This window comes from Scheffersomyces coipomensis, assembly GCF_036884675.1.
Source record: "Scheffersomyces coipomensis strain NRRL Y-17651 chromosome Unknown DFJ63scaffold_1, whole genome shotgun sequence".
NCBI lineage: Eukaryota > Fungi > Ascomycota > Pichiomycetes > Serinales > Debaryomycetaceae > Scheffersomyces > Scheffersomyces coipomensis.
In genome coordinates, this window is record NW_027042892.1 from 1,955,435 (window position 1) to 1,967,284 (window position 11,850).

Sequence of the window (11,850 nt, forward strand, 5' to 3'; positions counted from 1 at the left end):
GATGTCTAAATCATCTGATCCATCCATCACCACTACCACTAAAGGTAAGAGTAACAACAATCTATCGTCAACCGATTCATCAACTTCTTCAACCACTTCTCCTACTATATCAAATCATACCGTCTCCACCAATACAGATTCAAAGGATACAACTCATACAAAGCCTCCATCACGGAAAAAGAGAAGAACATTAGGTACCTTTCCTTGTTTACATTGTAATAAGATCTTCTCACGATCTGATCATTTGGCTAGACATAATTTAAATCATGAACCAAAAGAAGTATTTAAATGTGATTTTTTAATTGAAGATTATTCAGGAAATAAAAAATTATGTGGTAAAACGTTTGTAAGAAGAGATTTAAAAGAAAGACATATAAGACGTCATTTAGAAATCTTGGATGCTAAACCTTTAGATCCTGCTTTAATTAAAGAATATGAAAAAAACCTTCAATTGAAACATGAACATGATGATGAACTTGATGAAAATGATGATGATATTGAAAATGAGGAAAAAGATCATCCAATTACAGCAACTACCAAAAAGAGAAAATCAGTGTCTAAATCAATTAATCAATCAAATGGTTATTTACCTACCTCTTCAATCAATTCTCCAAGTCAAACTAATGGTCATTTATTACAAATTTCAAATTTAATTCATGAAAATGAAGATAATAAAAATATCGATTCATCCCTTACTAAAAAATCAATAACCACAACATCTCCTATGACTAATAAAACAACTAATCAATCTTCATCATCTCCCTTCAATTTATTACCTATTCAAGATTTCTCAACCACTACTACAAATATACCGACTTCTTATCCTTTATATAATACAAATATACCGACTCCTAATATGACATCCATGGGTTTAACTATGCAAACTCCAACTTCAACCATTCCTCCTCCTTTACAAAATTCACCTCCAGTACTACCACAAACTTCTTCTCAATTAAGTATGACCCAACAACAAATTAATAATCCACCACAACCATCTATTTCTCAACAACAATCTCAAACTAATCTTAGTGATTTTTATAATCAACCTTTAATTAATTTCACCAAGAATTTACCTCAAACTCAAAATGATATTTTATCTTGGTTGTTTAATGAGAATGCAGCTGGTTCTTCAACTTCTTCATTAATATCAGGAGCAAGTAGTTCTCGTGCAAATGATGGTATTGCTAATAATAATAGTAATCCAATGATTAATGCTGCCACTGCTGCCATGCAAAATATGATTTTACCTCCTCAAAATCAATTCCAATCTCCTCAAAATGCCCTTCAAAATCCAATGGGGGAATTAAATAATAATGATAATGGGAATATTCCTAATACCGGTATATCACCATTTCCTCCAAATCCTAATGTTCAATTTTCTCCTTTGAATGATCAACAATTACAAAATTTGGCTAATGGTCCTACTCCAACTGCTTTGATTAATAGTTTTACTCCTTTACAACAACAGCAGCAACAACAACAAGCTATGCTTGCCCAATCCATTCCCCCACAACCACAACAACAGCAACAACAACAACCAACACAAATTCAACCTAACAGTCGTAGCAATTCACTCCAAAATTATAGTGGTATCCAAGATAATCTTTTCCAAAATGATGATAATCCATTAGATGAAGTGTTTATAAGAAACTATCAACTGTTAAATACTCTTAATGGTGGAGCAGGAGGATTGGCTAATGTTAATAATTTTGCTATCCCAGATAGTAACACCAATATAAATGATCCATCAACTTTCACTGCAGCTGATGTTTCATTAAATAGAGCTGGTGGTGGGTTATTACCAAAAGGAGTTAGTCCCATCACTGCCAATATTGCTAATTCACCCATTATGAATGGAGTTAATTTAGGTGGTGGAGGTGGTGGTATGGCTGGAACTGGTGTATTTAATATTGGAGCTAATATCGCTAATGTGACAGCTACCTATATGAATTTAAATATGACATCTACTGCTTCATCGTCATCACCTACTAATACTAATGAATCCAATACTTCTCCTAAGACCTTGAGTGATTTCCATTTCGCTACGAAATTGGACACTTATGAATTAAAGCTTTTAAATCATGCTGAAAAATCAAATATGGAAAAGAATAAACATATTTTCATCGATACGCTTATTTTAGAATCAATTTTACGATGTTTAAAAACAGTTGATCGTGAATCTATTGAAGAAATATTTAAGAATTATGATCATGACAAAGTTACTATTGAAGATAGATTAAGTTATTATTTACATATGTATTGGTTAGTGTTCCATCCTCAATTTTCAATCATTCATAAACCATCATTCAATACGAAAGTCACACAACCATTATTATTAATCCTGATGATTGTTATTGGTTGTCATTATAGTTCACCGGAATTAGATGAATTAATGGCCAAGAAATTAATGCAATCTCCCGAATATAAATTCAGTACCTTGATTACTACTCCTTTAAGATATATGATTTTCCAACATGAAGATTTCAAATCTCCGGTGAAATTATGGATATTACAAAGTTTAAATATGATTGAATGGGTGGAGAAGAATTTCTTATCTCGGAGAATGCATGAAAGGGCTCATTTACATCATGGTACAACTGTACAATTATTAAGAAGATCTCCATTATTAGGAGGTAATCCAACGGTAAATATGAAAAAATCAGCTAGTTCAACTAGTGGTTCTAATTCAAGTGCAGGAGAAGATGAGTCTGAAGAAGCCGTTGTAAATGAATTGAATGGTGGTGCTGCTGCGGCTGTCAATGGTGCTTCCAGTAGTCCATCTTCCAAACCAGTTGCTTCTAGTGCTGATAAAGCGTTTGATTCCACTGATTCGGAATTATTTTTAAGATGGGTTGAATCTGAATCAATGAAGAGAGTTACATTTTTAACATTTTATTTGGATACGATCGATTATGTTAAATTCCGTCATCCCCCTCAAATTATGTTTTATCAATTACAATTATTAAATTTACCTTGTGATGATGATTGTCTTTGGGAATCAAATGATGTGAATGAATCATTTAAGAAAGTCGTTAAGAAACAACGAAAATTACAACAACAACAAAAACATGATGATGATAATAATACTAATAAAAACATTGTTAAAATTAGAAATGGTGAAAGTTTCTTAAATGTATTAAAGAAATTATTAAAACCATATAAGCCTCGTGAAACATTATTAAAAATGAATCTTTCACGATTCTCCAAAAAGATCTTATTAGCAGGTTTAGTTGCTATCATGTATCAAATGCAACAAATTGATTTACAATCTTCATCATCCTTATTAACTTCGAATGGAATAATTCAAACTAATGCTCATCGTAGTAAAATATGGAAAGAAATCATATTAAAGGCATTTGATAATTGGCATTTTGAATTATTAGCTTCATTCACAAACACACCATTATCAGTGACTGATAAAGTATTTAAAGATGTTGATTCGAATTTAATTCCAAGTCCAATGTTACATCTTTCTCAAATCATTGGATTTTCCGATATAAATCATTATGATATTGCTATATTTGGGGGATCACCTGCTAATATGAGTGTTAATGCAACTATGAAAGATCATTATATTGTACAACGGAAATTAAATAATATCTGGGGTAAAAGTGTGGTGAATAATGTTAATAATAGTCTTAATGCCAATGCAACTTCTCCTACTATTGTGACTAAGAAATCAATTAATGAGATTATAAATATCAGAGGAGTGATTCATTGTTATTTATTGTTATGGCATTTAATGTTGAAACCATTGGAAGATGATGATGATGATTGTTGTAATATGAAGGCTGAATTCATTGATTGGAAAGCATGTCCTGATTATTTTGATAGTATGTATGCGGTTAGTATTGCAACCTTGGTATTATGGAGTTATGTATTTTCAACGCTTGGATTAGAAAGTTCTAAATTTAATCAATTACAAACTGATGATGAAAAAATCTTACATCTGAAGAATTATGAAGACATAGTTCATTTAAGTGCCGAAGGTGGGTATGAATATTTAAGTCGTATTCGAGAAGATTATATTACTCATCTTAAACGTGATAAAGATTTCTTATTAAAGGAATTCACCATCCATCCTATAAGATTCATTCAAAAGAATCCGGATAAGAATGAAGAATTGAAATCCAAATATACTCCTCATGAAATATTGAATAAATATGGTGATATTTTACCATTAATTGCCAATAAACAAAACATTAGTGGATTATGTTTTTTGGTAGGTACGAGATTATTATGTAGTCAATGGCAGGTGATTCGAGAAAATGCTAAATTGATATTGAATTGTGGTTATAGATCCATTGGGAAGAAGAATATTTTATGTTTAGATTTATTCGATAATGAATTTTCCGAATAGATTGATTGATTACTACTACAAGTATATAGAAAGATTTTATAAATACTTTTAATAATTTAATTTTAATTTAATTTTAAAACCTATGCTGTAAAATGTAGATAAAGGAGAAGAAAAGTAATAATGACTAATGTACAAATGTTATTTCTAGATGCAATAATAAAAGAGAACTGAGGAGGTGAAATTCATAAAACTCATACTAATAAGACGGCATTGACACATCCATCTCTATCAGGTTCATTAGTGATTTGAGCGTATTTACCCCAAACAACCTTACCACCAGCAGTAACCAAACCTAATTCAGAAACATTTACTTCAATAATAGTACCTTTGGTTAATACACCTAATTGAGTATACATTGGAGATTGAGGATTCTTCTTAACACCCAAGATAGGTAAGAAGACAGTAACTTTTAATTCTGGATGGGTTACATTAGCTTTCTTTTGTCTTAATGCTGAAGGTCTAATGATTCTTTCCATTTTAACTGGTCTACGAGTGAAACCTTCACCAACAAAGGTATGTTTTGTAATCATTCTCTTCCAAGATTTAGATTTCTTAGTACCGGTTTTAATAACTTTAAACATTTCTTCTTCAGAAATACCCCTAACTTTAGGTAATGGCACAGAGAATTTATCAGCTTTTTCTAATCTTTTTTGTTTAATAGATGATGATATAGCCTTTGCAGTATTATTAGTTTGACGATCTAAAAGATAAGTAGGTAAAGCTTCACCATTTTCATCATTAGGAGTAGAAGGACCTTTGATTTTAGATTCTTGATGAGCCTTAATCTTCTTCTTCATAGCCACTTTTTCACTATATCTCTTCTTTGCAAATTGTTTACCTCTCCATCCCTTCAAAGTTTGAGCATCCTTAGCAACTCTATGACCTTCTCTGGCTTCCTTCTTTCTCTTTCTTTCTTCATGATCTAATCTTCTACCATGTTGTTTGATATGTTGTTCAATATACTCGTTTTGAGGCATTGTGAATGAATAAGTAAGTTGGTTTTGAAGTAGTATCAATTAAGTACTATCAAATTTACTATTTATAATTTAAAGTGAATTTTTTTTAGGATGCCTCTTCTTGTTAAAAAAGAAAAAATAAAAAAATGATTTATAATAAATTATGTAATCACATCTCCAAAGTGAAGTTAAAAAAATTTAACCTTAAACTGTTACAACTACTACTATATAGAACATCATCATCAACAACATATATATACCAAAGGGGCATACATAATGACTTCTGAGAAAGCAGTGCTGTCGAGTGTCAATGTTGATGAATTATTAAAAGGGATAACTAGCTCCTTCAAATCCACTAAGGAAAGTATAGTTGAATTAAATCAATTATTAAAATCAGAAGATGATATACAACATTTACCTGCCATGATTCAAACGTTATTATCAAAGATTAATACTAAGAGTATAGAAGGTGTTTCATTATTATCATTAAAGAATGAATCATTATTGTCATATGTGAATAATTTAGTTCTTGTTGTATTAGGACAATTAGAGAAATTGGAAGAATCAGGCGAAAATAATAATGAAGAAGTTGAAGTGGTAAGGAATCAAATTATTGAAAGAAGTATAGTACAGAGAGTTACTTTGGAGAAGGGGATTAAACCATTAGAGAAGAAATTGAATTATCAATTAGATAAGATGGTTAGAGCATATACTAGAATGGAAAATGATGAACAAAAATTAGAATCCAAATTAAATAAACGTGAAAATAATAATGATGGGGATGAAGATGATGATGAAGATGATGAAGATTCATCAGAGGAAGAAGATGATGCTTTATCATATAGACCAGATGCTGCTGCTTTAGCCAAATTAAATAAGAAAGATATTAAGAACAAGAAAAGTTCCAATGGTGATGATACTAAAGAATCTAAAGAAAAATATAGGCCACCAAAGATATCAGCTGTGGTTGCACCAAGTACCAATAAGAATGATATAGATAAAGGAGGTAAATCAGGAGGTAAGAATAAGAAATTACAAAGTATGGAAGAATATTTAAATGAACAAAGTGATTTACCAAGTATGGAATCATCAATTGGATCAACTATTATCGATCATGGTAGAGGAGGGGTTAAAACTCAATTTGAAAAGAAGAAAGAAGCTGAAATTCAAAATTATGAAGAATCAAATTTTATTAGATTACCAAATAATCAAACTAAGAAATCATTTAAACAAAAACAGAGAGATAGTGCTAATACTTTTGGAGGTGAAGATTGGTCAATGTTTAATGGTAATGATAATGATGATAATGATGTTAAATCTGGTACTAGTAGAAAGAGAAAAGCTGCCAGTGCCTGGGATAGAGCTAAGAAGAGAAATTTGTAAATATTTTAGAACATAGTATAATAAAAGTAATATTTATCCAATGAAATGGTGAATAGAAGTAGTCTCCGAAGTTGTAATTGTTCTCACATACACTGTATTGTTTCAATGGGATTGATTGGTTTCATTTCAATTGATAAAGAGATAATATCATGGATTGCCAAGTATGTCATGTATCCATCTAATTTCATCTTTATTAAGAATCTAAAAGTCACATGTCAAGTCATGTGATTTAATCTAAGGTAAATTTTGAATAATCTAGTTTAAAATTATGAACGGGATTTGATAAGATGTAAAGAGTCATAAGTAAAGAGATAGATAGAGGGGAAGATGGAATTGATTAGAAACGGAGATTGAAAATAAATAAATAAAAAGAAACGAAGGAAATAACAAATAAGCAAGTTGAGAATTGAGATTAAGCCAATTGTAAAAGAAGTACCTGAAAGCCATTAATAATTACAATTACAAACGTTTTTAACAATATGTATGATTTATAATTACAATAGAGTTAATAAGAGATATTCCGATGTAGGAGACCACCAAGAAATAATTAGCAAATAGCGAAGGTTTACTTGAAATTAGATAGGAATATGAACAATATTTTTAATTATAAATGATATACATTATTAATCTAAGATTTTTAGTTAACTATATATATTTGAAGTCTAGCCCTCTTTAAATGTTTATGTCATATTTCAAAGCACGACAATATTAGTTACAAATAAACGACATTCGATTCCGATTCCGATAATGAATTATTCAATTACCGTAGGTAATGATTTGATTTTGTGGCTATTCATTGAAATGTCGTTTTTTATCGTTTAAATTTCTTCTTTCTATAGTCGGATCTTAACTCGGACGCCACACTACAGTACAGTTCAAAGGGCTAGCAAAGAAAAAAAGATCGTTACTATTTTATATTCATATGATAATTCTGATAATGTCAGCTAACTACTGAATTAAGAATACATATATAGTAAATCAATTCATCGTAATTATAACAATTTACTTCAATTAATAGGTATTCAATTATAAGTAGTTAATATTCAATTGTTATAATTAATCCGTTATTTCAATTGTTAAATTTGGAAAAAAAAAAAAAAAATATTATGATTATTATGACTATTACCCGGATTATTTATTCAGTTCAATTAAATCCCAACTTAGTAATAGATCGGACCTTCTAGAATTTCTTTTTTCAGTAGTTAAATAAAAGGTTAACTATGGCGACACCTGTCATAACCAGGTACACGACATTTTTCTCACTCACTTAGTTTAAACCGTGGATTCAAATCCCTACTAGTTAATTTTAACTGTGGTGGTTGGAAGAAAAAGAAAAAAGTCTCACCATAATAATTTTATATACACACTAAATGATCGGAATTGAAAAATATTTCGATAAACCATTTTAACAACCACCAAGTTACAAATTAATTATATATATAAAGGGTTATACAATCCCTATTCCGTTGATTAATATTTTTCAAACTCCTATTTCTTTTATTTCTCTTTTCTCTTTTCTCTTTTTCTTCTTTCTTTTACTTCTTTATCTAATCAATTAATTGATATATCTCACATACAATGGTCGCTCAAATTCAAAAACCAGCTCCAAGTTTTAAAAAAACCGCTGTCGTCGATGGTGTCTTTGAAGAAATTTCATTAGAACAATATAAAGGTAAATGGGTTTTATTAGCTTTCATCCCATTAGCTTTTACTTTTGTTTGTCCAACTGAAATCATTGCTTATTCTGAAGCTATTAAGAAGTTTACTGATAAAGATGCTGAAATCTTATTTGCTTCAACTGATTCTGAATATTCTTTATTAGCTTGGACTAACGTTGCCAGAAAAGATGGTGGTTTAGGTCCAATTAATATTCCTTTATTAGCTGATACCAACCATTCTTTATCTAAAGATTATGGTGTTTTAATTGAAGAAGAAGGTATTGCTTTAAGAGGTATCTTTTTAATTGATCCAAAGGGTACTTTAAGACAAATTACTATTAATGATTTACCAGTTGGTAGATCAGTTGAAGAATCTCTTAGATTATTAGAAGCTTTCCAATTCACTGAAAAATATGGTGAAGTTTGTCCTGCTAACTGGACTCCAGGTGCTGAAACTATTAAACCAGAAGTTGATTCTTCTAAAGAATATTTCGGTAAAGTTAACTAAATTTAAAAAGACGCGTTCGTTTCTTTTCTAGTTGATCAACCCTGTTTTACTTATAATATATTTAATCATATAGATTAGTATAATTTAATAATATTTAATTTAATAGAATTTAGAAAAAATTAATCATAATTAATCATCAATTGTAGTTAGTTAATTTTAGTTATCATTAAAGCCATAGTTAATTTTAGTTTTAATTAAATTAAGGCAACCATGAAAATTTCGGGATCTTTTTTCCGAAAAAAGGTAAAGCGTATGCGTTAAATAATCTCTCTACTATCAACATTATCATTCTTAACCAATTGAAGTATAACGAAACTATAATGACACTTATACCAACTACTGAATCAGTATCAATCTACTTCTATAAATTCATTGTCAATCATCAAGTATTCTTTAAATCGAAATATACTTATGCATTAGTCAATTTAAAACCAATTGTACCAGGTCATGTCCTCATTGTACCGTTAAGAACCAATGTAATAAGATTATCAGATCTTACTCCCATTGAATCAATTGATTATATGAATACTCTTCAATTGATTCATCGGTTTATTATCGATCATTATAAGGCTGATTCATTAAATATCGCCATTCAAGATGGACCTGAATCAGGTCAAAGTATACCTCATTTACATACTCATATAATCCCCCGGTATAAATTAGATGGAATAGATGATGGAATACATAATCAGATTGAACTGATGGATTTAATTAAACAATTTGAACAACGCAAACAGAGTTTCTTAACGGCAAAGGAAAAAGGATTACTTTTGAAAGTTCCTCATGATAATGATCGTATTCTGAGAACTGATGAGGTTATGAAAGTTGAAGCAGATGGTTTAAGAGAGAAATTAAATAACTTTATCAAACAGAATGACATTGTCATTGATCAATGATTGGATTAGATATATATATATAATGTGAATAGATAAAAATTGGGTTATATCGTTAAAGTTCAATTGTAGAATAATTGACTGCCAATTCGTTTTGGCAACACAAACAAAATTCAAAAAGCGAAAAATAAAAATTATAATATCAACAACCTTCAACTTCAATTTACCCCAACAATCACCCACCATTCACAATGTCAGGAGAAGCATTGGATGAAATACAATGGAAATCACCTGAATTCATTCAAGAACGAGGACTACATACTGGTAATGTCCTTGAATATTTCTCCTTATCCCCCTTTTATGATCGAACATCAAATAATCAAGTTCTAATGATGCAATTTCAATTTCAACAAATTCAAATTCCTGTCAATTTAACTTTTCAACAATATTTCCAATCTAAATTATCAGAAATGACAGGTACAGAATTCATTATTGCTTTTAATCGTGAACCTGATTTTTGGATTATTCGAAAACAAAAAAGAATCGATTTAAATAATAATATCTTACCAATTCAAGATTATTATATTATTGGGGCTAATGTTTATCAAGCTCCTAAAATTTATGATATTTTAAGTTCAAGATTATTATCATCAATCTTATCCCTTAAGAATTCGTTTGATTTATTAAATACCATGACTCAATATCATATTTCTGATGGTGGTCATTCTTATAATAATGCTATTCATTTATCTTCAAGTCATAATCTTATGACTGGTTCTTCCACAAATATCCCTAATTTAGCTCCATCTACTTCATCTTTATTATCAAAGTCAACTTCCTTAGCCTTGCCCAATAGTACCAATAATCCTTCTGTATTAACTCCTAATACTACTACTCCTCAAACTAATTTAGGGTTACCAATTGCTGCTGCTACAAATATACCGACTTCAATGGCAGCAGTAACCAATAATCCTAATAATCCAAATAATAATGGTGGACTGTTTAATAATATTGAAATCACAAGTGGAGCATTTGATAGTTTATTAAATAATATCATTGCTAATTCTGATTCTTTAACCAATAATACCTCAAATAATATAATCATAACTGCCAGTGGAGATTCTGAAAATTCCGATTTGGATCAAAATGGAGGTTCTAATACAAATGGTGGTTCAGTAGGAATGGCAACTTCTTCAAGTTCAGGTGCAACTATACCTGTTGCAGATAATGAATCAAAAAGTATTTATCTTGATGATATTCCCTTATATGGTAGAGGAAGTACAGTAGAGATGTTAGGTTTAAAACTTAATGTTAATAATGAAAATGATGATTAAAACACTAATAATATAGAACTATGTATATTTATTAATACAACAATTAAAAAAGTAACAGTAATATATATATATATAAAGTATATGTTTAATCCTTCTTTTCAAGAATAACTTCTTCTTCAACAGGTTCTGATTCTTCAACTTCACGCTTAACTGGGATTTCTCCAGTATTAGAAATAGCAAGAGTTGCAAGTGGACGATCTTGTTTGGTTTTAACACCTTCCATATATTTAACCACATCGAAACCATCAATAACTTCACCAAACACAACATGTTTACCGTCTAACCAACTAGTAACGACAGTAGTAATGAAGAACTGAGATCCATTGGTATTTCTACCTGAATTGGCCATGGATAATCTAAATGGTTTATCATGTTTTAAATCAAAGTTTTCATCATCAAACTTACCACCGTAAATAGATTTACCACCATAACCTTTACCGGTTTCGAAATCACCACCTTGAAGCATGAATTTTGGAATGATTCTATGGAAAATAGAATCCTTATAACCAAATTTAACATCTTTAGAAACGGTTAATTGACGGAAATTTTCAACCGTCTTTGGGACAATTTCACCAAATAATCCAATAGTAATCTTACCAATTGGTTTACCTTCTTCAGTGATTTCAAAGAACACTTTATGAGTAATCTTTGGATTTACTAAATCTTTACCATTAGCATTCGAAGTTACCGGAGTTGCAGGATCAAATACTCCATTACTACTTAATTGGAAATAAAATATAATGACAGTAGCTAAAACCGCGATAATTGTTAATACCTGGGACATTCTGAATTTACCTAATTTCATATGGGATGATGAA

General features: G+C 30.0%; 7 protein-coding genes across 7 annotated transcripts; 5 read left to right on the forward strand and 2 right to left on the reverse strand. All coding sequences in view use genetic code 12, as the record gives it.

Annotated features, from left to right (window-relative positions):
• Window position 1: 1 nt before the first annotated feature.
• DFJ63DRAFT_283044 (uncharacterized protein) lies at window positions 2–4,360 on the forward strand (the record flags this gene model as incomplete). Its single annotated transcript, XM_064904690.1, has 6 exons — window positions 2–869; window positions 930–1,418; window positions 1,485–1,724; window positions 1,938–2,741; window positions 2,814–4,043; window positions 4,122–4,360. The coding sequence occupies 6 exons, from the start codon at window positions 2–4 to the stop codon at window positions 4,358–4,360; spliced, it is 3,870 nt and encodes a 1,289-aa protein (XP_064765039.1).
• Window positions 4,361–4,401: 41 nt separating this feature from the next.
• DFJ63DRAFT_30801 (uncharacterized protein) lies at window positions 4,402–5,465 on the reverse strand. The gene has a single exon (XM_064905503.1). The coding sequence runs from the start codon at window positions 5,335–5,337 to the stop codon at window positions 4,552–4,554; it is 786 nt and encodes a 261-aa protein (XP_064765040.1). The 5' UTR covers window positions 5,338–5,465; the 3' UTR covers window positions 4,402–4,551.
• A 127-nt stretch (window positions 5,466–5,592) lies between these two features.
• On the forward strand, window positions 5,593–6,699 carry DFJ63DRAFT_333180 (uncharacterized protein; the record flags this gene model as incomplete). Its single annotated transcript, XM_064907811.1, has 1 exon — window positions 5,593–6,699. One exon carries the CDS (start codon window positions 5,593–5,595, stop codon window positions 6,697–6,699), a length of 1,107 nt encoding a protein of 368 aa, XP_064765041.1.
• Window positions 6,700–8,277: 1,578 nt separating this feature from the next.
• DFJ63DRAFT_333181 (peroxiredoxin) lies at window positions 8,278–8,865 on the forward strand (the record flags this gene model as incomplete). Its single annotated transcript, XM_064907812.1, has 1 exon — window positions 8,278–8,865. The coding sequence occupies one exon, from the start codon at window positions 8,278–8,280 to the stop codon at window positions 8,863–8,865; it is 588 nt and encodes a 195-aa protein (XP_064765042.1).
• A 320-nt stretch (window positions 8,866–9,185) lies between these two features.
• On the forward strand, window positions 9,186–9,761 carry HNT2 (bis(5'-adenosyl)-triphosphatase; the record flags this gene model as incomplete). The annotated part of the gene is made up of 1 exon (XM_064904712.1): window positions 9,186–9,761. One exon carries the CDS (start codon window positions 9,186–9,188, stop codon window positions 9,759–9,761), a length of 576 nt encoding a protein of 191 aa, XP_064765043.1.
• Window positions 9,762–9,855: 94 nt separating this feature from the next.
• DFJ63DRAFT_30805 (mediator of RNA polymerase II transcription subunit 6) lies at window positions 9,856–11,075 on the forward strand. Its single transcript, XM_064905504.1, has one exon. It carries the CDS (start codon window positions 9,950–9,952, stop codon window positions 11,030–11,032), a length of 1,083 nt encoding a protein of 360 aa, XP_064765044.1. The 5' UTR covers window positions 9,856–9,949; the 3' UTR covers window positions 11,033–11,075.
• Window positions 11,076–11,117: 42 nt separating this feature from the next.
• On the reverse strand, window positions 11,118–11,816 carry DFJ63DRAFT_282723 (cyclophilin-like domain-containing protein; the record flags this gene model as incomplete). Its single annotated transcript, XM_064904671.1, has 1 exon — window positions 11,118–11,816. One exon carries the CDS (start codon window positions 11,814–11,816, stop codon window positions 11,118–11,120), a length of 699 nt encoding a protein of 232 aa, XP_064765045.1.
• Between the last annotated feature and the right edge of the window lie 34 nt (window positions 11,817–11,850).